Here is a 27,872-nt window from a genome sequence, read left to right on the forward strand (position 1 = left end):
ATTATTTGGATCATCTGTGCACTTCAAAACAGAATACACCTTGTCACCCTTGTTAAAACTTAGGAATGCCCATAAAGTTCAGAATCTTTGGTTACAAATGAAGCTGAAGTGACGCCACAAAAAAATATGACCTTCCAGGTCAGGTACTTCAGGTCACAGGTGCGCAGTGGCTCAAAAGAAGCTTTCATCAGCTGAGCTAACATGTTGAGGCCCTAAGACACAGTGGGAGGCCTTAGAGGAGGCTTCAACTGAAGCAGGCCCCACATTAAATGTACAACTATAGGCTGTACAGAGATGGGCATACCATTTACACCTTGGTGGTATATGCCAATTGCACTAAGATGAACTCCAAAGGAGTTGTTTTTTAAGCCAGCTTCCGATAGGTGTAGAAAGTAATCAAGCAGTTTTTGTGTGGGGCAGGAGAATGGATCTAGGGCTATCTGCTCACACCACTTCAGTCTATAGGACTTTCTAGTGGAAGGCTTTCAAGAAGGCACCAGGATCCGAGACACATCCTCTGAAAGATCAAGTGGCAGCAGGATTAATCTCTCAACACCCAGACTGTGAGTGACAGGGCCTGGAGGTTGGGATGCTGCAGCCTGTCTTCGTCTTGCGTGATGAAATCTGGGGAAGTCCCCAGACTGATCGGTCTCCGGATGGACAACTCCCAAAGGAGTGGAAACCAGACTTGTCTCGGTCAATGAGGGGCTATGAAGATCATAGTCCCTTTGCCCTCGTGAAGCTTCTTCTCCATTAAAGGAATCGGAGGATACGCATATGGAAGACCCCTGCCCCAATGATGGGTGAGAGCGTCTGTGGCTTGTTTGCTATCTGTCCTGTTCAGGGAACAGAACAGAGGCACGCGATCAAGATCTACAGCCGGGCTCCCCCAGAGGTGGAATATCTGATTCGCTATCCCCTGGTCCAGGGGCAACACATGGGTTCTGAAGGCTTGACTCAGCCTGTCTGTTACCATGTTTTCCATCCTGACCAGGTACATGGCCCTAAGCACCATCCCATGAGGCAGGACCAAGACCATATCTGGACCGCTTCTTGACACAGGAGGTATGATTCCGTACCCCCCCCCCAAAGTGGGCACGGAGGGCAATTTGGCGGGGCACCCAATAGATTCAATTAGTACCCTTGGCGGACAATGGACAGACCCCACTGGTCACAATGGGCCACTGGTTCGCAAAGAACCGCAGCTTGTCCCCGATTGGAGGGTTTATCATCCCGGATATGGGCAACTGGCTTACGCTCCCTACTGCCCAGTCAAAACTCTGTCCCCGGAGTTGACTGAGGAGCTGACTGGGGTTTGGGGGCTCTCTGTTGCCTGGGATGGGATGCTATTGACAGGAGCGAGGAGGCGGAGGATAGTACTTCCTCTGGTGAAAGAAAGGCTTCCTTGGCCCTGGTCTCGACGGCCTCCTGTATGAGCAGGACGGGACTGGAGTACTGGTGGAGAATTGTTTGAGGGTATCATGGTGGTCCCGAAGCTGGGCCACAGCACCCATCACCCTATCTCCAAAGAGATTCTCTCCGGTACATAGCATGTCAGCAAATCGGGCCCACAGACATGCTATCCAGTCTGCATAGAGACCTTATGGTTTACAACATTATCAGAACATCCCATTGTATTTTATGACCGCAGAGTGTCAGACAGGCTGCAGCAAATTAATAAGTTTATGAAAGATCTTGGCAGATGTAAGACTGACATGTCCTTTCAATGTGTGAACTGTGAAATTGAATGACCAACCCTTACAAAGGAATCTGTGTGATCCTACAAAGTAGCATAAGAAGGTCATTAAACATGTCCATAATATGTCAGCAAAGTGATATTACTTCTCAATGCAGTGGCTGTATTCTACCTTCAACTCAATTCTATCATAATAATGCCAACTGGCAACTTAGTTCCTTTTTCAAAAATAAAAGGCTCTTGAATATGCTGAAAGTACTGAAGCCACCAAGAAGCTCCAACTACTAATGATGAGAAAATAATTACCTATTGGTTTAGGAAACTAAGGTACATCCTAACAGCATGGAATATGACTAATTAATCAAATCTCACATAGAAGGGCATGATATTGTCACCTGTGCACTGAAACATTGGATGATTCATTTTTCACAGGTGTAGTAACAAAATAGAATAACTGGACAATCAAAAACAGCTCACTTTCTCCTAATCTTAGTGCCCTAAAAACCCTCTGCCACAACACTATTTCCAAGGTGTACAGTAAACAGACTGAAGGATTCTAGCGAGCTCGGAGGCTGCTCCACGCATCCACCACCTGTTCTGTGAAGAAATATTTTTTTTAGTGTTACTCCTCAATTTACTGAGTAACATGTATAAAATATTTTTAACAGAAAGGGTGTCAACCTGCAAAATATAAGGGAAAGACTTTTGCAAAAAAAAGGGTGCATATGGCCACCCACCAGAGGTCAACTGACGTCTGTGGCTATGCAGCACGAATAAAATGGAGCAGGTGGGTCAAATGGTCTTAAACCTGCCGCCATTTAGGAAAACTTTCAACCTGGCAAACTTTGCTCCCTGCTTTAAAATTCACCATCGGGGGAAAAAATCACCGGTATGGGATTTGTTCACTTTAGAGAAAAAGATCTTACTGCAGACTTGCACATGAAGTGGGTACCATACCACCAAAAGCTGAAGTGGTACTGTTCAGAGATCATCATCATCATCCCTATTTGGATACCATAAGCTGAAGGAGCTTAGCACCTTGCTATCGCATCACCAGAAGCAGACTGCCTCTCTCTTCTACACATGCTCCCCCCCCTCCCCACACACACATGTCAACTGATATGGAGATGAGTTTACCTAGCTCTGGAAACCTGGATATCTTCATTTCTGATGTGCCATTGTGGGTTCCGTTTGTTATGCACTGCCCATTCTCACACACCCTGAAAGCAGAAAAAAGACTGGCTAGTCACATAGGGCCAGATTTTCAAAAGCATTTACTCGAGCAAAACTGGTTTTTGCTCGAGTAAATACACTTTACTCAAGTAAGTGGGCTTTTCAAAATTGCTACAATATATGCCATTGAATTGTCCATAAGATTTACTCAAGTAAGTGCACTTTACTCGAGTAAATAGCTTTTGAAAATTGCTACGATAGTAGTTACATTTATGCGCGTAACTCCTTTGAAAATGACCCCCATAGCTTTCAATCTCAACTAGAAAAATATTGAAACTATATTGACATGCCTAATAAGATATGGGCCAGATTTTCAAAGGGGTACGGGCATAAGATACGTGGGTACCCCCCGAAAACCTGCCCGAAGTTCCCCCTGCAGGTGCCGAGCCTATGTTGAGAAGACTCTGCGGCATGCAAGCCCCGGGGCTTTCCTGGGGGTGGGGCATGTCGGGGGGGCGCGTCATTTGGGGGCGGGACTGAGGCCTCCGAAATGGCTCCCAGGCCCGGCGCGCGCAAGTTACGCCTGCCTCAGGCAGGCGTAACTTGTGCAACAAAGGTAGGGAGGGTTTAGGTAGGGCTAGGTAGGGAAGGGAGGGTAAGATGCGGGGGGTGTGGAAGGAAAGTTCCCTCCGAGGCCGGCTGCGTGGCTCGGCACGCACAGGCTGCCGATTTTGCACAGCCTTGCGCGTGCCGATCCCGGATTTTAACGGCTACGCGCGTATCTATTAAAATCCCATGTACTCTTGTTTGCGCCTGGTGTGCGAACAAAAGTAGGCGTGTGCGCAAATTTGTAAAATCTACCCCTATGTGTGTAAATATATAACAAATCTCAGGATTTCTTCTACTTCCTTTTTGCCCATTAGGGTAAAAGAATATTTAGCTGCAAAGAACAAAATCTCTAAAGCTTTTCTGCAATTACTGAAAAGCAGGCAGCATCCCATACAATCTCTTGAAAATATCTTCCAAACCGACGTTTAGCCATTAGCCTTCACTCTGGTTTACATTAGAACAACTTGCTACATCGAAATATTTAAAAAAAAAGAGAAAACAAATGAGTGCCGTCAGAGAGAAATCGCTTTGAAATTTGCCCTGAGAAATGTACTTTCATTGCTGGGTCTTCCAAACCATAATCTTGATGAAACCTTAAAACATTTTCTTCCTAAAACTTCTTTGAGACTTTGTTGCCTTTCTTTATTTTAATATCAGTGTTCTTGTTTTGCAAACATATAGCAGGGTAAGAGCAGAGTGCAGTCTCTCCCAAATGAATTGGTTTACATATTGTTCTGCAATGTGCACACAACAAAAGATAGAAATTCTGCAGTGACTCAGGCAACTTGATTTAGCTCCATTTCTCTCCAGTCTAACAGTATTCAACGGGGTTGTTCTAGTCTGCTCGCCAGTCATTTCTTGATCATTGCTACACGCTTTTAGGAACAGATTCCAAATCTCAAGATATTTATGACCAAGATCTTGTTGACCTCATGTCACTTGCTTCCACTGAAACAATATGCTGAGCCGGTCCATATAAACCTGGACCCAACAAGGATGCTCCACATGGCTGCCACCAAAATTCAAGAAGCCACTAGCAAGCAGGTTATTAAATTATCATTCCATGAACAAACTCCCTTCCCTGGCAGTTGCAGTACAAACAAAAAACTTCCTGAGTTAGTGGAAGCTTCTTGGAGGTAATCTACTCCAATCTTAATTTTTTACAACACAGGAAAGTGCCACTCCCAGATGGCTGCAACTAGCTTCCTGTCCATAATATCTCCTGTAAAGGTTTACTTAAATCTCAGCTTAACTAAATTTCACAGAAATCAAATTCCATCTCATAATTATTTGATAGGCATTCTCTCTCATTACGGTTGACAGGGAACATTGTCTCACTCTTTTCCATATTTGGGATCCATCCTTGATCTATATCTGGTTTATATCAAGACTGTCTTCGCCTTATACAGTAACCAGGAGAATGTGACCGTCATTCACACAAACTGATAATAGTGAGAAAAGAAATTTGCAGGTGGATCTTGGTTTCCTTTGTTTCTATGCAGTTGGCATGAAACCGTCTATTCCACCAACACACACCTGGACTGGTTTTTCTCCCCGCACGCTTTTCAGTACGCGCCTACCTGGCAAGGGGCTTTGCGCTCGGACAATGAGGTGGCTGCAGGCCCAAGGACAAGGGATGGGACGATGGAATCTTGTATTCATCTTCCACAACGGCTTCCTGAAGTTTATCTGAGAAAGAATTTGTCAGAGGAGGGCCTCTAACAAAATGAAACCACAGCAGATAAATAAGAGCACAGTGCGATACAACAAACGAGGCGCCCTTTCCTAGAAACGGGGCTCTCCAGCTCCAACACGAATACTTTTCTAGAAACGAGAAACACTCCGATCAAATGCAGCCCCAGTACACTGTGCTTTAAAATTTCAATACATGTCAAATTAACATAATGGATCCAGGAAACAACTCTGAGTCCAGCCAACATCAAGAAAGAGAAACAGTTTACCCTTACATCTCTTTAAAAAAAAAAAAAAAAAGGGGAAAGAAATGAAATATTTCAAAGCACTTTAAATCCATAAAAGAGGAATTCAAATCTCAATATCAAGTTTTCATGAGCTGCAACCTACAGCTGAACAATGCATAAGCTCTCTGGGGTGGGCACCTACAGCTGAACAATGCATAAGCTCTCTGGGGTGGGCACCTACAGCTGAACAATGCATAAGCTCTCTGGGGTGGGCATCTACAGCTGAACAATACGCCAAAGTCAGGATGCACAATACTAAAGTGCATACTATTCAGCTGAAGGTACTTTCCCCAGAGAGCTTATGTTTTGTTCGGCTGTAGGTGCAAGCCCCAGAGAGCTTACACTGGAAATGGAACTCGTTTGGTCTGAGATGCAGTAAACTCACATTTCTGATGGCCAAAATAATTATATTGCTGTCACAGTGTGGTAGAAACAGCTAGATACTACCACATAGGCACAGCAATAGGATATCAGGGCCACCAGAAATGTGAGTTAACTTTACTCCACCTTAACCCAAGGAATTAATAAAGCACAGGAGTAAGGAGATAAATGCATGAAGCTGGAAAGGGTGTGACCAAAATTGCCTTACATGTAAGATTGGCACTGGGCATCCCAACGTGGGCACAATCTCACCTGCATGGCCATTTGAGCAAGGCGTGCCAAGCAAAATCACAGGGTAAGCTCTCTGGAATGGGCAACTACAGCCATTAGGCATGCACAGCATCAAGGTGCACACTGTTAGGATTTGCAACCTATTAGCTTACTGCATCCCTCTTAACAACCCTGATTTTAGCACGGGATTTATTGCACCTGCCATATTTGTACTAACAGGGAATGCCTGGCCCCTTTTTCTTCGCTTTATGCATTTTTTTCTGTGGCTCTAAACATAAGCATTCCTTTATCTACCTGAACAATGACCATTTTAGTATTTCAAATACAAGAGTGCCAGGTCAGTCCTGAGATCTCCATGTTGCATTTGTGCCACTGGGAATCTTCCATGGCACAGTCACATGGAACGTGACAACAGATAAGTACTGTAAGGTTGATCAAATCATTTCCCTCCTGTAGCAAGACCATACAGCCCCATGTGACCGCCAGCTTCACTTTCACGTCCTACCACTAAGGATCCTCTGGGTTTATCCCAGGCTTTCTGAAAGTTTTAGTCTTTGTCTTCACCACTTCTACTGGGAGGCTGTACCATGCATAAAATTACAATGGACATTGAAGTGGTTAAAACAAAAACTGTGCTGAAATATCTTTGTAGTCCCCAATGCAGAAGTTGCAATGTAGAAATAATCATATACAGCTGCCAATATACCTCTGCTTTAAGTTAAAAATGTTAACTCCCCCAACTGAATAAATGTGAACACAGAAAAATGTTTTTTTTTTTATCTAGTGGCAGCAAAAGCCAGTCGAAGATGTGCAAGAATCAGGCAGCCAAAGCAGCTAATAGACTCATGTAGCAAAAACCAGTTTGTAGCACTAGCATTGTAAAGCTTTGGTTATATAATGCAATATTGCAATTTTCAACCACCTTCTGCAGGGGGAGCTAAAGCCTTTCATACATGTAACAAGTCAGACGGAAATCTTTTACTTATCTTGAATTGTTTTGTTGGCACTGAAATTGGCAGAAGACTTTCCGTTGCTGTTCTGTGCTTATCTGGTCTTAAATGCTGAGCACAAGTGTTTAGGAGCAGAGTATGTTGTTAAGACGAGGGGATGGGGCATGTTCAGAGAGAAGTCGCTGTCAGAGCATGGCTCATCTAAACGCTCAGCTTTAACAGATGTCCCTGGCCTGAAGTCAATACTACTTAAGACTGATTTTTCCTTAGCATTCAAGAGCATCAACTTACCATCAAGACAATGGCCTGGAAAATTAAGTTAAATAGATACAGGGGGGCTTTGGGAGACTAATACAATTAGTTTTACTGGGGGGGAAGTAAGATCTCTCCCACATATTTTTGTGTCTAGACGTTGGATTTTGAGGGTTGTAAAATGCATGAATTTTACAAGTGAGAGAGCCCTCTGCAGGTCCCACTATCTGGATTTCAAATTGGATTATGGAAAGACTCCCTTATATGTGAAGCTGAGTTGACTTAAACAGCATGAATTGGTTATATAGTTCAGAAATCTTTTTCAATTTGTGGGTTTTGTCAAGGAGTTCATTCTCCCTGAAATACTGATATGGTGACACACTGACTGCCTACACAGGGTGATTAAATATCAGCAGTGTCTACTTTCTACATTCGTTTCCTAATGGTTAAGCATACACTGTTCACAAACATTTGAAGTGATTTTCTAACCCACAAAATGTCAACTGGCATGGCTTAGGGTATTGTTACTATTTCAGCTTTACCATATATGAACTGATCACCAAATATTGCTTCCAGGTCATCAACCTGGGATGTTTCTGACCCTTTCTCGTTTTCCCCGTTGCAAATAATAGTGGAACATAGAAGTTGCCGCTGGCTCTCACCCCATACCTTTTTCTTTAGAAAATTACTACTGCAGAACCAGAATAACCAGCAGACAGCAGCAAACAAGTGGCTTATATTACCTCCTTAGACAAATAACTGAAAGTCGCAGGACAGAGATGTTGCCCTGGGACATAAGCCCCAAACTGGCCAAATTGAACTGATCTGTTTCAGGGCTTAGGAGGCAGCCTGCATCCTCCGTCTGGTCTGGGCTCTTTTAAGCATAGCTTTCTACACTTCCCTTTGGCAGGCCAACAACTGCTGAGGAATCACAAGACAGATGTGAACTGGGGGGTGGCAAACAAATGTGGTGTTGGTTTTGAGGATCAAAGGAAGACATGGGGATGAGAAGACCCGACTGAGGGAATGTTAATTCTGCCCACACAGGTTTGTAGTTCAGCTGCAGCTAGCGGGCAGAGCCTCCTTTCTACATCACCTAACGAAGAAACGGGACTCACTTTGCAAGCGGGAGAATGGCGATGACCGGAAGAGGCGGGGAAAGCCGTGGAGGAACGTCATACTCTTCACTTCCCAGGTGGCCATTCGAAAAGACCTTGAAAGAAGAAGTTAACGCAAATACATTACTCACTATCCCCTCCAGGGTTAGCATTAAGGTTTCTTTTCATGGACAGCCACACTTTTGTCATTATGAATCGAAGTGCATTTATTGGGGGACGGGGGAGGGGAGTAGAGAGGTTCTTCCATACTGGTCCTGTGGTCTGCGTACAACATAAAGAGAGCAGAAAGTGAAAGGAGGATGCTGGAATGCAGCAAGAATATAAAAACACAGCTTTTCATTTAAAAAAATATCAAAATATTAGGAGGGAAAACAAAAGTATATTGTGAAAGAAATGACAACCTAGGAATAATAATAATAAAAAGAAAAAGAATCCTGCTTTCAGTATGTAATTTTAGACTACAATTCCCTCCTTTTACTGAAGGACTATCCAACTCTTTTCTCCAAGGGCTGGTTGCTTATTACCCTATGATGTTAAGTCATATCTTGATTATTTTTTTGTACTTTTTATTTATAGGATAAAATACAGAAAATGTAATATAACACAGAAGCAAACAGATCAGGATAACAATTGTATCAAGTACCCAGGAGATACTAAAGCCAGTCAATACATTGCTTCCATACAGTGTTGTAAGTCCCACATTTCTTCAATAAAGAGAAGGAAATATTTTCCATTATTGCGATGCCTGCTACCACCGACTTCCAATGATAAATCAAAGGTGTCGGCTTCCAGTAGTAGGCAATGGTAATGTGTGCAGCAGGCAACAGATGAATACACAAGAGTTTTGCAGATTTGGGCAAAATGACACCTCCCCATCTTCCCAGTAAACACAAGGGTGCCATAAGCATTATCAAGCGACCCAAAAATTCACCAATCAAGGACCCAACCTGTTGCCAAAAAGTAACAATAGGACAGTGCCACCACATATGAAAAGTAAGAAGCAGGATTACCGCATCCTCTCCAGCAAAAAGGCCTAGACCTACTAAATTTGGAGAAAAATAAAGGGTATCTATATGTTCTGTGTAGCAATCAGAACATTAGTTCCTGAACCTTATTGCAACAGGATAATTTAAGAGTGGAATCCCAAATATCTTTCCAATCGTCTTCATCTAGACTCAGCGACAAATCCTCATTCCATCTTTCAATAATGTTGGGACTTGTCTTGGGTTCGTAAATACCATCAAACAAGTACGTTTATATTCTAGAGATCGACACTTAGGAGATCTAGGTGAAATAAGAGAAGATTCTAGACCACAGCAAGAGCACAATGGTCCACTGTTTTCCAAATGACGCTCCACAACCTTCTGTAAATCGGGAAAAAATGTAATTTGTGTGTTTGGCAATGTGATACTCAGCTTGGACATCTTGGAAACTCTTAAAATGACAGTCCACCAATATCTGGTCCAGAAAACATAAGCCTCCCCACACCCCAATCCTTCAAGTTGGAGATGAGGTAATAGGGGATAAGGTTGATTACCCTGAAGGCAGGAAACAGGGGAAAGTCCCTCATATTTAAATCCCAACAGCTTATTCGCTGTTCACCAGACTTTCAATGTATGTCAAAGAATAGGGTTCAAGCGTCCCAACCTTGCATACTGAGAAGGAGAAGGTAAAGTGAGAACTGATGCTAATGTGAAGTCACCCAGGTGCATACTCTCAAGAGAAACCCAGCTAGGAGGCTGATAAGGTGTCAACCAAACCTTAATACCCATTCATCTGGAAGCTAAAAAGTAAAGGAACAGATTCGGAACATCCACCCCCCCCCCCCAAATTTCTGGGCTATTGTAAGGTCAGAAGCTTTATATATGGTGGTTTACAGCACCATAAGACGGAAGAGATAGTTCGATTGAGATCTCTGAATACCTTCTGAGGAACATGCAGGGGAGGTGTTGGAAAAGATATGAGTTGGGGAAGGACACCCATTTTAACCAAATAGACTCTGCTTAAAAGTGATAATTGAAACTCAGTCTCTGATAGAGGTCCACTTACAATTTCACAAACAGTCTGGAGGTAATTCAACTTGTACACTTACCCAAATTCTTTGGGACCTCTATCCCTAAATATTTGATCACCAAATATTGATCACCATTCTCTGCTACTGAAAAATTACCTCTTATAAAGTGATGGAAACCCCTAGGGCCCTAGTGTAGTTAATAGTGTATCCAGTCAACTCCCCATAATCCTATAAGAGGTCTATAATAGCCAGGATCAATCGTTCAGGGCATATAACAAAGAAATATATTGACCACGTATAATGATATTTTATGATTCGTGGCTCCAAATCTGAATCCCTCAATATCCCCCGGACTCCCTAATTTTCTGAGCTAATGACTCAAAAGCCAAATTAATCAGAGATGGGGAAAGAGGACACCCTTGACTGGCCCCTCTAGAAATGGAAAAAGGATCTGATAGAAAACCATTGACTAATATCCGGGCTTTAGGCTGTTTGTATAATGCCAATATCCAATTAACAAACTGCTCCAGAAAACCATAATGACGCAAGACTGTGAACAAATACTGCCAGGAAATTCGATCAAATGCTTTATCAGCATCCAAGGATAGAACCGCTCCAGGAATTTTCAATTTCCTTGCTAAATGAATTATGTTAAACAATCGTCTTGTATTAGCAACAGAGGTTCTGCCTTTTACAAAACCAGTCTGATCGGGATTTATCAATGCTGGCAATAAAAGTTCTATCCGTAGCTGCAGTACCTCAGCCAAAATTTTAATATCGGAATTTATCAAGGATATTGGCCTATACAAACCACAAAGCAAGGGAGCTTTACCTGGTTTGGAAATCACAGCAACATGAGCATCCAATAAAATTCCAGACGAAAAAGAAGGGTTTTCATAAAGTTAAAAAGTTCTTGTAAAAGGGGAGGCGTCATATCTTGATTTTGAAGAGAATAAAATTGCTCTCAATCCTCAGCGCTCAATATAATGAACGCATCATACTTGCTCTGCTGTTGTATAACTTGCTGTTACCAAAGCCAAGGAAGACAAAGCAAACCTGGGATGTCATGACCCAACGCTTGATTCCACTATGACAGCGTGGGAAGTTCTGCTTGAACTTGGTTTTCACCAGATAAGGCTACTCAAACACAAAGTATAAGCAGAGGTTATTAAAAGGTGCCAAAATTTCATGACATGTTCCGCCATGATGTAAACAGTTTATGTGCTTTGTAAGCTACGTGTTTTTATTACTTGCTGTTGTACAAAAAAAGCACCCTGAGCAAGTTACAGCACACTTAAGTATACAACGCGAAACAAAGGTACATTTCTTACCCTGGCTCCTTCCAAAGGCAGGTCGTGACGCCTGTGCTGTTTCCGCATGAATCCTGGGTCTGAACTTATCCGGCTGTGTCTTCCGTTTATACTGGAAGCTGCAGCTAGTCCGGGTTTTGGAGAACCGTCCCCTGCTAGCCGACATCCTGCTAGCTGACTGGGACTGGAAACATCTCTGGGGCACCAGGCTTCCAGGGGCATGGGCTGGTCTCTGCATGGCACGCTTTCAGTGTGATGTATGTGCCTGCTTGTCTTGTTGTCAGGGAGGATGGGAGGTGGTCGCTCGGGAGGCGGAGGGGGAGGATCTCTCAGGGGAGGCGGGGGTGCTGGAAGTGGTTTGTCTTGTTTCCTCATCATGCACGGGGAAGACTGAACAAAAACAAGAGAGGAAAAATCTATAGATGGGCACCTGCAAAAAATCTGAGTCTTAGCAATCTATATGTACTCCTTACAGCAAAAAAATCTTATATGTTCTTTATTCAGAACATGCAGTGATCTACCCAGGGTGGTTTTTCATGTCACAAAGAGACATCTTTGACTAAGATCATCTACAGCCCTTAAGGTTTATCGACTTCTACCTTTTGGCAATTCTATTTAAAAGCATCCGTATATTACTAAAATGAGATACACTGTCTCCGTATATGTTTATGCTCTATAACTTTGGAAAGCATCTACTTGGTTTTCCCATCAGAATCGGCTTTTTCCTTTCTCCCTTTGTCACTGCTAAATAAAGAATAAGCTGTTCAGGACATGACTGTATTCCCCCGGTTTATGACAGAGTATCGGCTGATGGTGACACAAGGAGGAGGAACACACTTCAGCCTTCAAACGGTATTGACTAAGCAGTCACTGGAAATAGAACAGCGTGACTAACTAAAACCCTGGAACAGTCTGACCTGAGAGCCACAGAAGTGGCAAATTCATGGAAACACAAAGCTCTCAACTTTCCACAGCAGACACTCAGATATATCAATGTGCATATACCCCACAGATCTGGCTGAAAAATAAATGCTGAAAAAGTGTTGGCCATATACATGTATATGTATAAACACTCATCAGAAGCTTTGACATAAATGGATGCTATTCTTAAAAAGTCAAACACCAGATACAGACTGGATGAAAAGCTTTAGCAAATCAGGGCCAGAGTGACCTGTTAAATATATCTGAAACTGTAATGGATCTTCAGTTACTATTCCATTAGAAAAACCAGGAATAATGTGGTGTCTTGGTCTCAGGCTAATTATTCTGACCAGCTCTTAAATTAGGACTTGGGCAATAGTGGCATGGCATAGAATAAATACAAGGCAGATTGGTTTGCAATCTAGTCATTTATTTATTTATTTGTATGTTTTTATATACCGAAGTTTGGCGCAGGCCTTCACTCCGGTTTACATGTATAACAATGGTATATATGAAAATTAAAAAACTCATGAACTGAAGTTCTTATTAGAAACAGAATGCCTTGGTATCAGGGAATGTTTACAAGAATATTGTTAAAATGTGATTTTTCAGAATAGAATCTGCTGTCCCTGTCTATTAAAGAGTTTTTTTTTTTTTTTTAAGAAAATCTTTAAAAGATTTTTTTTCCAATTTAATTCCATTCTGTAAAATATACAGTCTCTTGGCAGAAGGCTTTGTGAACAAAATAACTGCTTTTGACTTCACTGCATGCCTTTGCCTCAGAGGTTCAGGGCTTTAAACTTATTCTGCTGACGATTATCTGGCACCAGAGCTCTCTGTCACAGAGACTATGGCTTGAACAGGATTCAGACAGTAAGAGAGAGAGACATTTAATCTCAAAGCGTGCAGCATGGGCTCCAGAGCACTCACGTCTCACGTCTGCAGTAAGATTTACCTTTGGCGAGCCTGTCGGACTTCCGCAGGGTGAGCGAGCTACTCCTTTCTGAATGAGGTCTAGTCGAGGGGGCACCGGTGGCAAGGTCAGATGCGGTATCTGCAGGGGATCTGGAAGCGGTTTCCTTCTCTGCGCAAGTGGGGAGGAGCCTGGTGATGTCACTGGTGAATTCTGCCTCTCAGTACACTTCAATGTAGAGATAAACGGATTATTACTCATGGCCGACTAGGAATGGCGCGGACTGAGAAGTAACAATTCCTGGATTTATAAACAGCCCGCGTAGGGCTACAATGACCCTTTAAATACATGTTAAATGCATGTTCCAAGCAGACTCCACGCACAAATCCACTTTGAAAGTTCATGGTATGCACAATAAAAGTGCTATGCATACTTTACAAAACTGAAAGCAAGTGCATAAATCATGTTAGGGCCCCCCCCCCCAAAAAAAAACCATATATGGAGACAATTAGTCTTTGTTATGTGGGTAAAAGTACATGCAAAAGACCATTTACATGCATAAAGCAGTATGTACTGAAAAATATAAATGTTAAACATTACGTAATGCATTTAATACTTGCAGTAGTATGTTATTTGCTGTCATAGCTATTATGTGACAATAAAATACACCATGAATTTCTTGGAATGCAAAAATCATGAGAGAATGTGTTTTTGCATGTTTAAACTGACCTAAATCGTTTCCTCTGCATACTGTCCTCGTGTGTTTCATTGCTAAATTACTACTATACACTGAGCCGATATTCAAAGAGCCACAGAGCAGTTATATTCATTTTCAGTCTCACCATGACAGATCTAAGGACCTAATTTGAAATGTGCTGCTAGCATTAAAAAGCCCATATACATGTGAGTACTTGGGCCGTGTGCAAGCGATGCATATTTTAAAACCTGGAAGTTATGTGCGTATATAAGCGTGCAAGAGTAACAAAACAAGTGCTGGCTTGTTAGAGGCGCTACTTTACTGCTGCTCCTGATAAGGAACAAGTCTGCAGACGTCGCGTTTTTGGATCTACAGGACAGGGTGAGGAATCCGGTTCAACTGAGGGGCATGCAGGATGAAGAACCAGAAGGGACTGGATGACCTCGAGACTGGGCAAGTTGGAAAAACTGGGAATGTCCCTTGCGCAAGCATGTTTTAAAATCCGCTTGCAACTGCGCGTTAAAGCTGGCAAAGTCCTACGGAAGACACGCGAAGTGGGTTTGCTCGAGTAACCTCTTAAAATTCAAGAGCATCTCCGCTCGCACACCGATACACGTACGTGTATGAGCGCCCATGTGCTCGTTTTAGAATTAGCCTGATAGCCTTGGAAACAAGCCCACCGCCATGCCCCTAATGGATCACAGCAGGTCCTTCCCTCGATGGTAAGGACTACAGAATGGTGCGCTCTATTACTAGAGGTCTAGCATGCAAACTCCTGCTCCCAAAACACACACACACAAAAAAAAATGTAATAGCACTTTTGCTATAGAGACAAAAAAATAGGTAAAAGCCTTTGGTATATGAGCTGAAATGCTGCTTTACTTTCAAAACTATTTCTCCCTTCCCAGCAGCCCTTGCTATAAAATCCAGACATTGTTTCGGGGGAGGGGTGATTTTGAAACAGATATACATGCATAAGAGTATAGTGACTGATAAAATATCCCCTCTGCAGCTACTTCGTTTTCTTTGTTCCTTGTACTGAGAAAAGATGTGGCTTTTATTTACTGTGATTTTTGTTTTGATTCACGTTATTTATATCATAATATGACTTAGAGCTCAGGGACACTATGCAGTGTGTAGCAGTTACCAGGACAGCTAGAATGAGGAACAAATTAGGGGCCAGCAGTGATGAGTTTAATGTGTGCTTTAGCAGAATATATCAAACTACAAAAAAAGTTTGCAAGTCACCGGACTTGAACAGCAAAAATACTTGAAGGATTTGCTTCAGTTGAGTAGAAAGCTGTAGGCTTAATAGCATGACTCCAATATGTTTTGCGTGCTTGTACTTAATTTAGATTGAAAGCTGCCTCTCTCTATTGTCCCTTTCTGACTTATATTAGACTTTTGTTTGGGTCCAGCATGGCATTAATTACGCTAATGTTGCATTGCAATACATGCATATCCTGTCAGGGCTGGGCAAAAAACACGCATTCTTCCATCACGTTACTGCTCAGATGATACAGGAAACACGCAGATAACACTTTGGCAAGTCAAATGTATCTGTCCTGAGTGTGTGTTGCAAGAGGTGTGACAACAGGCTATCAGCTTTATTCTCCCCACCAGACCATTACCACATTGTGATAACAGCAGTGTTAATAATGCAACGTAACCTATGATGCTCTTAAAGCATAATACAAAAGAAAACTACATTTCTTTTCCTCCTCTGCTCTCTCTGTTTCTCACTGGCGATTTGATCCTTAGGAATGTAGATAGCTGGGTGGACGGTAGGCGAGCGGGTCACTTGGTAACTTGCCTGCCTGGTGTGAAGGTACTGGGACGCGTGCGTCACCCAGATAAAGGGTTTAGAGAGCGCGGGGGAGGAACTTGCTGTGGTACATGTGGATAGCGACAAGGCAGGAAGATGCAGAAGAGAGGTTCTGGAAGCCAAATTTAGGCTTTCAGAGAGGAAACTGAAATTCAGAACCTCCAGGACTGTATTCTCAGAAAAGTTTCTTGTTCAACATGCAGGACCCCAAAAGCAGGCTGAGCTCCGGAAATGATGCAAGACAAAAATGCAGGGAAGAGGGTTTTATATATGTTAGGAACTGGGAAATGTTTTGAAGAAGGGGGAGCCTGTTCTGACGAGATGGGCTCCACCCCAGCTCTTGGCACTAACATTTAAAAAGAAGTGACAATGCTTTTAAACTAAAATCATGGAGATACAGCCAACACTTGCTCAGGAATGTATGGTTCCGAGATAGGCATCTTCTAAGGATACTGGTAGGGAAGCTATAATACCCCAGTAGGTGGCATTAAATAAAAGCCCAACAAATACTGAAGGACTCCAAATTACCTGTATCAACCGCTAATACGCATGTTATGAATAAAAATAAAAATCACCCTCTAAATTGTCTATAAATGAAAGTTTGAATGTACAGCACAAAAGGAAGATACAGACATAATAGGCATCTCGGAGACCTGGTGGTACAAATGTATATATACATGAGGCAGATTGAATTGGTGGAGGATTGGCATTATATGTTAAGGATGGCATAGAGTCAGAGTCCTTGAAGAGAAAAATGCACTGTGCAATTTTTTTGGATAGAAATTCACCATGTGATGGGGGAGAGTATCTGTGCAGAATATCACAAGTCTATAGAATAGCGGAGAAATGAACAAAACTAACTTTTTTAATAAACAGTGCATATTATTTTGGCATATATGTGTCATCCATCAATTAATGGTGATACTCCGAAGGTGCTAGATTCTATTAATTCAAAAGTATCTTTCCTACAGACTAAACTTTTATTTTTCGAACTTCTTTCAAAGAAACAGCAAACTGGAACTAAATTTATCTGTCTCCAAAAACAACAGACGTTTGTAAAATGTTACCTTTCTGACTGAGGCCAGACGGTTCATCATTAGGGACTCTTCCCTATCATCGTCGTCGTCATATTCCAGCATGGGTATAACAAAACTATCCAAAATGCTGCAGCACCTGTTCTCATCTCTTGGGTCAAATGGATCTACTATGATGGGTTCGGTTCCTTTGATCTCACACCGGCAGAAAGGGCAGCCTTGACCATCCGACTCCTAAGCAGGGTGAAAACAGAACCACCTTGGGTTTTACAGAATCAGCAATGGTGCAATCATTTACTGATACACTTTATTCTCCTGTATCCAAACCCTTCTGTACTTGCTGTGCTACACCTATTCTCATACATTTTAACGACTGAGCCAATTTTGGAAAATCTGCTGCAGGAAATCAGGGGCTCTGTATAAACTCCTATGCATACATATACTCTGATAGATACACAGACTGACTGATATAAAATCGATTACATTCGTGAACAATTTATACTATATTTGTAAAAAAAAAAAAAAGATATATAGTTCCAATAAGTTTCACCCCACTCTGTCATCAATCAGGAGATAACGGTATGTGTCACATAACTGCCATGTTTCTTGTTACCAGTGTTTCTTGATGACAGCTGGAGACGGAGAAAATAAATCAGGCAATGTGTGCGCCCTCAAGCAATACCTCCGTTTTTTCTGTCTTTCGATCAAAGCGGGTACAAAGCTGCCGGGGGGGGGATTTATCCTCCCCCCCAGCAGCCTTTAGGCATGCAGAAGCCGGCTGCATTCCTGTCCTCCCCCACCACCAGCAAACAGCAGACAAGAGCAGCATCGCAGCTGACGAAGTGAAACAAGTGACTCTCACAGCAATCCTCTGCCGCCTACTGGTGATCTGCCCCGATGAGCACATACAAGGTTTCCACTCGTTCAAGGCTTCCCGCCGTTTGATTATTGAGATTGTTCTCAGCGGGAAAGAAATTACATTCTTATCTCAGGGCTGAGGTCACAAACATGGGACTTGAGCCATGTTGGCAGCGTGAAGGGACAGTCCTCAACTCCTGCGTTTGTTTCTCGGTGGCTTCATTTCTGAATTATCAAACCCAATGTTTTCCTCGGGGCCAGGCCACAAATTACAGCTGGACGTTTGATACTCAGGACTTCGAAGGCCCCAGTGCGTAACAGATAAGCATGGCTGCCTGAGCTGATACGTCTGGTACAGTACCTATCACAGAAGTAGGGAAAAAATGTAAAATGTCTAGAACATTTCTCAGTTTTATTCATAAGGAATGCTCAGATGGCACATCTGTTATTAAACAGTGGCTCAGGAGGAAGACTCTTCAACATTAAGAGGTCAGACTTATAACTTCACTCTACATTTCCATCACTATCATGACAAGGGCTCCAGCAAGTAATGTTAACAGAGTAGCATTACTTTCGGAGACAGAAGATGCAGGAAGCAGTGAAACTTAAGTACAGTAACAAAACAAGCAATAACATTCCTGAGAAAAAAATATTAGTACTATGCAAAGTTAATGATTTACAAGGTCTTTCGAATGCACCAACATCAAACTATTTATGGAGCAGAAAAAAATGTTGACGGCAAAGCCAGATCAGGTCAATGTTCTACAATCTCAGGCACAGGTGACTCATGATCAAGTTGCCTGTCCAACCAGATCCACAGAGGTAAGAAAAGCCAGCTGCCCGGCGGCTCTAGAGCAACATGGAGACTTCCCCCAGTCCTTTGGCTCAGCAGGAGCGCTTCATCTGACGTGGGGGTGCCGGGGAGCTCTAATGTGAAAATTATTTCAAGCAGGTAATTTAATCCTAACAGCGCTAAGGCTGCTCCGAGTGTGCCTACCTTAAAAGAAAACATGTCAGCTAAAGTAGATCAAACACTAAAGATGGTTAAAAAATTCCTGTCAGATTATGCAGAACTTTGGTTGCTGCTCTGTAAAAGCTCGGTGCCTCATTCAATTTCTTAAAGGACACAGATGTTTCACCAGGAGGAAAGCTGGTGAAAACCTTTTCCGGAGGCATGACTAATAAGCCATCATGACGGCAATTAAACACTACGCACTAGAGGCCTGTAACAACTGACATCGCTATGCTTCCTCCTCGTCCCATTAATTAGGCAGAAGTGAAATTTGTAGCAAAGTTTGATTAAACGGAAGCGTGGCAGCTAATGGAAGAAAAACCTACGGTTCATTTGTCAGCTAAGTGATCACTTGCTAATAAATGCACTTTACTTGGGAATCTGAAAGCCAGCTATGTAAACCAATTGCTATTCATTGCTGTCACAGTTTCTTCACAGCTTTTCATATTTGCTTGTTATAGGTATTGCCACAGGACAACTTCACTCAAAAGAATAACCAGCGGAAGGAGTAATTAATCTAACATGGAAGACAAAAATAGCACAATCAGCTGTGAGCAGACATGAATCCTCTCAGTGCACAGCTAGGCCAGACCATTTTTTTTTTTATCAGTGTTGGTAAAACAATCTTTCACCGTTTATTTTACAATCACAAAGGTGGAAGGGAAACACTTGCTGTTCCACTCCAGTACATGTCATTGAGGTTTCAAAACCTGACCAGAGGAGAGGGGAGGGGGGGAGGGAGGGAATCAAGCACCACTCCAGGTCCTCCTCAAATCTGGTGTTCTGGCAAAGATGCCGATCAGATCGGAACACTTCTGTGAATCAGCTACTGCCGCAATCTAATATTTCAGATTCTGTTGTCTTGATTTAATGCACTTCCATATATTATCGGGGGATACCCTAAGCACAATCCCATTAGTGATGTCAAACGCATGCTAAAAACTAAACAAAGATGGTGGTCTTCAGACGCCTATTTACGACTCAACATTGCAACATTTTCTGTTTAAACGTCTGGCATCTGGATACCATCCCTATAAATCAGCTTTCCACATCCAGTCTCAAATGCTGTTATCAAGAGGTTTGTTCTTTGATTCAGTTCAGGCAATCATAATGTGAAGAAACAAGGCTACACATTTGTTAGTCTTGGATCACCTGACATGTCCTGAAAATTTGGTGGCAAACACACAATGATCTCATAGGTCTACTTTTTCCCCTTTGAAAATTGGTCTAAAAAATTATCCTACAGCAAGACAGAATCACACATACAAAATGAATGAATGAATGAATGAATGAATACCCAATACACTTTGCAATGGTCTGCTTGCCTGTCACTTTTAAACTGTACCTGGACTTGCTGCTGGAATAGTAGAGGAGTTATGCAAAGGCTCCAAATATAAGCAGAACTCATCAAAATAAATACGGAAAACCAACTGTCCTATCAAATAAAGCAGGACTCTACCTGCCATGCTGTAAGACAAGACGTGCACATCAGGTGACCACAGGGCTCAATCTTCACATCTTTGTCATTCTCGGCACAGATTTTGCACAGTTGGAAAGTGGAACCCATTTCACAGTACAATTCATATTGCTCCTGGCAAAAAAAAAGAGAGAGAGAGATAAAGTGAGCACGTTTGATGTGACAATACCGAATAGTGCAGGCAATGCTGAGCAGCCCAGCTAGCAGTGAGGTAGGCGTGCACTGCAGTATGTCCACACCTTGTACCAAACTTTCAAAGGGAAAGTACTACTACTTTGCACCTGCTCTTTGGCTCAGGAGCAGAAACGGGGAAGGGGACAGCATGCATACTCTTTACTCCCCTGCCCTAACCTACCTCCAAGAATGCCTTTGAAATTCAGCTCACAGCAGGTGCGCTGTGCACACATGGGCACACTTTTAGGTGCTCTGAAGGGAATAATTCTCTACCAGGGCAATCCAACCAGGTAACTATTTCATGACTCGGCTAAATGCCCTAGAAAACTGTCCTTATGGCACTGACACAATGTACAATAATCTCGGATTGGATACTGCGGGTGTTTGAGTTAACTCTAACTACTAATGTTGCTCTGAATGTTGACATTATCTCTGATGAATGTCAACCCCTTGCAACACACTGCTGCCAACCAACACCTCAGCACAAGATAATAGGGGTGTGCATTCGGATTGACCGCATTAGTAAAACGCAACTCATATTTTTTTTTTACTTAAAAAATTGATTCGACATAAACGATCGGATTTCCCACATATCGAACATAGATATGTTCGATATGTGGGAAATCGCGATTGTTGAGCCAAAATAAAAATATAAACCCCCTCACCCTCCTTAATCCCCCCCCCCCCCCGACTTACCACAACTCCCTGGTGATGGAGCGAGGAGTGAGGACGCCATTTCTGCAATCCTTGGCGAGAAGCATGTGACGTCGGCGGCACGTCGAGTGACGCCGGCGTCACGTGATTCCCGGCTCGTTCGCGCCGGACGGCTCGTTCGGCCCAAAAAGAACTTTTGGCCCCCCCAAGCGAACGAGCCGGGAATCACGTGACGCCGCGTCACTCGACGTGCCACCGACGTCACATGCTTCTCGCCAAGGATTGCAGAAATGACGTCCTCACTCCTCGCTCGATCACCAGGGAGTTGTGGTAAGTCTGGGGGGGGGATTAAGGAGGGTGAGGGGGTTTAAATTTTTTTTTTGCACATATGTACATATACCCAACTCATTGGATTTTTTTTATGTCCATATTGGCCGCAAGTGGGACCCCCTTTCGGACATAAAAAATATGAACATAAAATTTTGCTCTGCACATCCCTACAAGATAAAACGAGCAGTACTTTATCATGATGTGCAATCATTTTGAAATGAAATGAAAAACCCAATGAACCATTCTGTTTTATTTAAAGAAGAAATGAAACTAAGCTCCCCAAAATGTATTTTCTTTTGAGAAAATGTTAAAAAATTGAGAAGCAGAATTTATTGCTCTTCCCCCCAACCTTCCCATCCTCCCTCCCCCCACGCATTTACTCGCGCCTGCCCTTTTCTATATTGGAGACCCTCCCCCGCAGAAGAGGTAAGCATGTTTGGGGGTTTTTTTTTTTCTTTTGAGGTAGGGTTAAATTTAATGTTTATTTTGGTTCAGCAAATGAAATGAACTGAAATAAATGAACCAAAATGAAAAACAACACACAAATACACACCCCTGAATAATTAAAAAAAAAATGAAAAGAGTATTTTTTCCAGCACATCAATACTATATTATGGTACAGAAACTTGCTAAATCTGCCCTAAGTGATTCTTCCCTTAAAATTAATCCATGCTACCCAGCTGGTAGATATTCAAGAAAGCTGCTACTTCATTCACTAAAACAGATTATTTGTTTACTGAAACATAATAAAAAGAGCTAGGAATTCAGGATGCATTAATTATAAGGATATTAAATCAATGTTTAAGATGTCATCTCATACTATTCTAAAGGTGATGAGGGTCAGTAAATTTCACTTGTCAAAAGCCAATTTAGCTTTTTTTCCCTGAATCCTATTAGATAATGCCTTCGCAGGCGCACATACCTGTGTAACTTTTATGTGATCATGTGGCATGGGTTCACATAATCCTGTCAGATCAGGATTGTAACTCCTTCCATCCGGGTACAGGTAGCTGAATAAGAGACGAACAAGAGGCGGCTTTTACTTTCTTGCTTTGACCATCATGCAATGATGACACCTAACAAGTACGACCGGGATCCATGACTGAAGTTTGGCTGCATGCCACCATGAGGGCCGGGCTGTGCGACGGAGTGGGATATCAAATACAGGTGATGTACCCCCAGGTAGCTGCAAATGAAGGCTCAGAGCACCAAAACCCAATCTTTGTTCAAAATGAGTTGAAAGAATAAAGGAGGTAGAGACTACCAGGCAGAAGAAAAAAAAAAAAAAATCCAACTGTGTAAGCAGTGTTGTAAGACTTCACATGGCAATATGCAATGCCTATGCTGCCTAAAATGTAATACTTAATATATTATTTCTAAAACTCTGCAGCTCTTGTGGAGGCCCATTTAAACGCATGGGTTCATTAACATACTGAGAACAAAGGCCCCTGACTTACAGAAAAATGAGCACTGTTTAACATATGCTAAACAGGTGAACAGCACGCTAATGATCTCATTATGTACAAAGGGCCCCACAGCAGAAGCTACATTTAAAGTGCTATAAATGTAACCTCTGTCTGGGGCTGGGTCTTTGGCATGCTAACAATTTTCTAGAAGAGGGAGGCTATGTTCTCGGCTCCTCCCAGCCCCTCCAAACTAGGAAAAGAACCCCCACCCACCTAATCTTCCTTCCCACCTCCCCATCCCAGTCCCCTCTCCAGCTTCCAAGATTTTTAATGCATGGTTGGCAGGGGAATGCAGCCTGAACTCCTAGAGGCCCAGTATCTACTAATGTTTTGATCCTGCCTATTGGGAGCATTGAACTTGAGGAGCCTGATAAATGGGGGTCAATAAAAGGTAAGGCTGCGTTCCCCTGCTGGGTCAGGAACCTTTGTAGGGGTCATGGGGTGGACACAAGGAGGGAATTCAGGGGGATGGGATGGGGTCCTTTTGATGGATAATTGGGAAGGTAGAAGGAAGGATTCTCATTTTTTATTGATCAGGTGGGAGAGGTGGGGTTCAGGAAGGCAAGGAGGTAGAAAGGACGTTCAGTAACTTTTTTTCTCCTATGGGGGCCTATTTCTCATTTTAGCGATATGCATGGCGTGCTTTTTATAGAGATCATGTGTTATGCATATTATGGGTTTATTTACATCTGTAATAAACAAATGAATGCTATCCATGCTAAAAATAAATGCATGGTTTTAGTTCATTGGCCCATTGGTCTTCCAGAAGCAGGTAAGTTGGCAGCTAAGTCCCCAGTGGCTTTAAGCCTTATGTCCTTTATTCAGTATTTGTAACTCAGGTATCCAGAAGAACAGGTTTTTCAACTTAATTACATTTTGCCCACACAATACAAAAACATTATTGGTGCTGAACATACACAGGTGAATTTTCAAAAGAGTTACACGTGTAAATATAACATACTATCTTAGCAATTTTCAAAAGCCAATTACACACGTTAAGTGCACTTACAGAGGAAAAGGTTATGGCCAATTCAATGTTCAAAAGCCCACTTACACAGGTAAAGTGCATTTACACATGTAAAACCTTGTTTTAAATATGTAAAGGCTTTTGAAAACCAGGCCCACAGTGTCTCTTCTGCACTGCATCTCCAAGAAACACATTTGCCTTTGAATAGTTTTCTGGTTTATTTAAAAAAATGCTCAGCGCTTCACTTAAGAGCCTAAGTTTTAAATGCTTAAATTTATGAAAATGTTCAAGGCCTGTAATTTATTCTCTTAGATTCAGGCGCCTGGTGCTCATTATCAATGCTCGGTGCCTAACTCCCCTGCCTTTCTGCCCCTGTAGCTGTTCACTTTTTAGCCACTTACAGGCCAATACAGTACAGTGCGCTCCGGAGCGCACTGTTAACCGGCATTTGGACGCGTGTTTGAGGCGCTAGCTTTACCCCTTATTCATGCATGTTGATGGCCCTATTAGTTATTCCCTCACGATTCAGTAAGTAAAATGTGCAGCCAAGCCGCACATTTTACTTTCAGAAATTAGCGCCTACCCAAAGGTAGGCGCTAATTTCTGTCGGCGCCGGGGAAGTGCACAGAAAAGCAGTAAAAACTTAATCTCATGGCGATATTAAGTCGGAGGCCCCAAAAGTTAAAAAAAAGTAAAAAAAAAAAAATGTAAAATGGGCCCGCGGCTCGAAAACCGGACGTTCCATTTTGCCGGCGTCCGGTTTCCAAACCCGTGGCTGTCAGCGGGCTCGAGAACCGACGCCGGCAAAATTGAGTGTCGGCTGTCAAACCCGCTGACAGCCGCCGCTCCTGTCGAAAAGAGGCGCTAGGGACGCGCTAGTGTCCCTAGCGCCTCTTTTTACTGCGGACCCTAATTTAAATAAATTAGTTTACTGTATCGCGCGCACAGGATCGGCCCGTTAGTGAAAAGAGATGCCTACATTTAGGCTCTCAGTCCTAGTCAGTTTTTAAAGGAACTGATTTAGGGATTTAACTCATCTAAATTAGGTGTGTAAACCTAGTGAATACTGACTCCTAAATTAATTGCTTTGAAGTGTTTTACAGACTAACAATAAAAGGAAAATGGGCATGCCTGTCCAAACAATGAATAAAAATGTTTTAGTACCAGAATTATACAATTTTAAAGCATCATCTGATGATTCCATTTGAAGGAGACAACCAATATAGAGTAAGATAGAGGACATAATTACGTGTACTTACAACCCTTCCCGACTGCCATCAATCAGAGCTTGAAAAAGGGGTTTATTGTGAGGTATGGTCTGTAAAATATTACCATCCCCTGTGACGTATCCAATCGCCCACTGTCCCAGTCGAGTGCAACTCAGTCGGAATATATAGCTAAGAAAAAGGGTAGAGAAAAGTCTAAAAAAAAAAAAATTCTACAGGATTTTGCAGTACAATGAAATTTAATTTCAGCAAAAGTTTCTTAATAGAAAAGTAGCCCAATAATCCCAAACAGTATCCTTAAGCAGGATACAGACATGAGATGCCATCAAAATACAATGAATGAATCAACTTTAACAGATGAGAATACAACATGTTCCATAGGTTAAAAAAAAAAAAAAAAGAAGAGGTGAGCCTAGAGATGGAATCGGAAGACCTGTAGACTGTTGGCAAAGCAGAGAGATATTGGCTGGATAATCCACACAGGAGGTACAGCAATAGAGATGGAGTTGCCACCAGGTATTAGAAAGACTGACTGACTGACAGGGAGAGATGGAATACAATTAAGGTCAGAGACGTAGGCAGAAGATAAGTTCATGGCAGATGTGAAAATCAAGAAGATCAGTTTAGAAATGGATATTTCAAGAGTCAAGTATGCAGTAGGCCTTGCCAAGGACTGGGGTAATAAAGTCCCTCTATATACTTTGAAATGGATGAGGAAGAGCTATCATTTTTTTTTTAATATCCAAAAACTTGTAGATTTATCTGGGCCTCTGGCCTCCCAGTCAGTTGGGTTTTCAGGATGTCAGTAATAACTATGCATGAGAGGTCTATTTGTATTCACTGTAAGAGGTACAAGCAATACAGCTCATGCATATTCATTTAGGACATCCTGAAAACCAAGTGGCTGGATGGAGGGAGGGGAGTTTGAGCACAATTGTTCTAGTATATTCTCCCTGCATTATCTGTGCCACTTCCAAATTCCTTTCAGTGTGGGATGACACAAATTTGTTTACAGCTAAAGAAAACTTTATCTTCCCTCTCATATGGCAGCAATAGAGCAGAAGATGAACAAGGAAAGACAAATCATACGAGTTCTTAGCAAGAGCAGGTCATCAATTATTGACTGAGTTTGTTTATTTTCCTCTATGTAATTGTTAATATTTTAGTTTATCATATGTATTGTTTATCGGTTGTAATCTGCTTTGGAACAACTTTTGTCATGGAAAGCAGGATAGAAATTTGTAAATTGTAAAAGTGTATGCTCCTCAGAAAATACAGAATTGCAAATTTAGGGATAGCAGAATGAAAATGTTTTGCAATATCACAAAACAAATGTCCAATTGTACATCAACTCAATACTTCCACTCATACATGACACAAGTTCCCATCAACAGGCAGGAATCACTTTAAAAAAAAATTCAGTGCAATGGTTTACTTGTAAATCAAGTTAAATGGACTTTATCTTATTTATTAGGAAAAAGTAAATAAGCAGAGTACCTCACTGTGTCAAGAACAGGCTATTTATCTGAACAGCTTTACAAATTCCACTTCATTCAAAGATTAATGGTAAAACAGTTAAGTCCGTATAAGTTATACAACCCTGTCATCTTGAATATTTCACCCAAGAGAGGCAATAGCTGAGGAAAGCTCCCTCTGCACAACCAGGCAGATTAAGGAATCATTAGACATTAAACAGAATGGAACGATTACTCAGGCAGTAATGAGTGAGGGCAGCAGCCTCTAGTAAGCATCACACCAGCTATCAATTCCAGGACCTCTGGAAAGCAAAATGGAGTTTGGCCTGATCTGTACCAGAGCACCTTTCCAAAGCAAATGAAAAACTTTCTGCAAAGATCTCCTCTTGGGAGGATGGACAGTCTCTGCCTTTGAACTGGTGTACTAAAAACAAAGCATGCTGTGGTTCCCTTACAAAAATGTATTAATCGCTTAACACAAACAACCTAAGCGATGTACCAAAAAAAAAAAAAAAAACCAACACACACACACACACAAATCCAAAATACTGAGCAAAACGAAAATAAGTTCTAACACTCAATGTAACAAGTTCCTTAAGTTGAATCAATACCTAAAGGACAACCTCATGCAGATATCACAACTATAGTTAAGTCCAAACAATGCCAAAAGGGGAGAACTCAAACGTAGTACAAGCAGCATTATTCTCCTAGGTAAGCCTGCCTATAAAGAAATCTCTCTCCTAGCTTTCTACTGCTGGGGAAGGTTTGAGAGAAGAGATGAGACTTGCAGATGAGGAACCTTAATCGTAGATATCAGGACAACGGTTAAGGTCACCTCCTGTTTCAAAACGCAGTGGTGAAACGAGGAAAGAAAATCAAAGATGTGAAGGTCCTGCTGCTGCACCACCAGACACTACATAGGGGGGGGGGGGGGGGCGGGAGTTCGACATTAATTTCCTAGGCTCCAGAGCACGCTGCAAAGATCACGCTCACTGATCCTTGGAGGAAGGAAAAGCAGGTGCTGTTAGACAGTTAAGTAGTGGCACTGGATGATCAGCAGAGAGAACTGCAGCCTGCTTTCACAGCCCAGAGAAGTAACTACGAGTAGGGAATGAGGAACCAGAGAAAGA

General features: G+C 42.2%; 1 protein-coding gene across 3 annotated transcripts in view; it reads right to left on the reverse strand.

The window, feature by feature from the left end:
- The window catches only part of CBLB (Cbl proto-oncogene B), a 131,393-nt gene that overhangs the window by 4,186 nt on the left and 99,335 nt on the right, over window positions 1–27,872 (reverse strand). For 2 of the 3 annotated variants that reach the window (XM_029578233.1, XM_029578232.1), the window contains exons 6-14: window positions 25,301–25,438; window positions 22,531–22,618; window positions 20,433–20,564; window positions 17,137–17,337; window positions 13,590–13,775; window positions 11,735–12,103; window positions 8,390–8,484; window positions 5,059–5,196; window positions 2,834–2,916 (exon numbers count right to left, since the gene is read on the reverse strand). In XM_029578233.1, coding sequence (XP_029434093.1) covers window positions 2,834–2,916; window positions 5,059–5,196; window positions 8,390–8,484; window positions 11,735–12,103; window positions 13,590–13,775; window positions 17,137–17,337; window positions 20,433–20,564; window positions 22,531–22,618; window positions 25,301–25,438 — 1,430 coding nt within the window. The remainder of the gene's footprint in view (window positions 1–2,833; window positions 2,917–5,058; window positions 5,197–8,389; window positions 8,485–11,734; window positions 12,104–13,589; window positions 13,776–17,136; window positions 17,338–20,432; window positions 20,565–22,530; window positions 22,619–25,300; window positions 25,439–27,872) is intronic. The other variant, XM_029578234.1, reaches the window with a different exon arrangement.

This window comes from Rhinatrema bivittatum, chromosome 15, assembly GCF_901001135.1.
Source record: "Rhinatrema bivittatum chromosome 15, aRhiBiv1.1, whole genome shotgun sequence".
NCBI classification, from domain to species: domain Eukaryota; kingdom Metazoa; phylum Chordata; class Amphibia; order Gymnophiona; family Rhinatrematidae; genus Rhinatrema; species Rhinatrema bivittatum.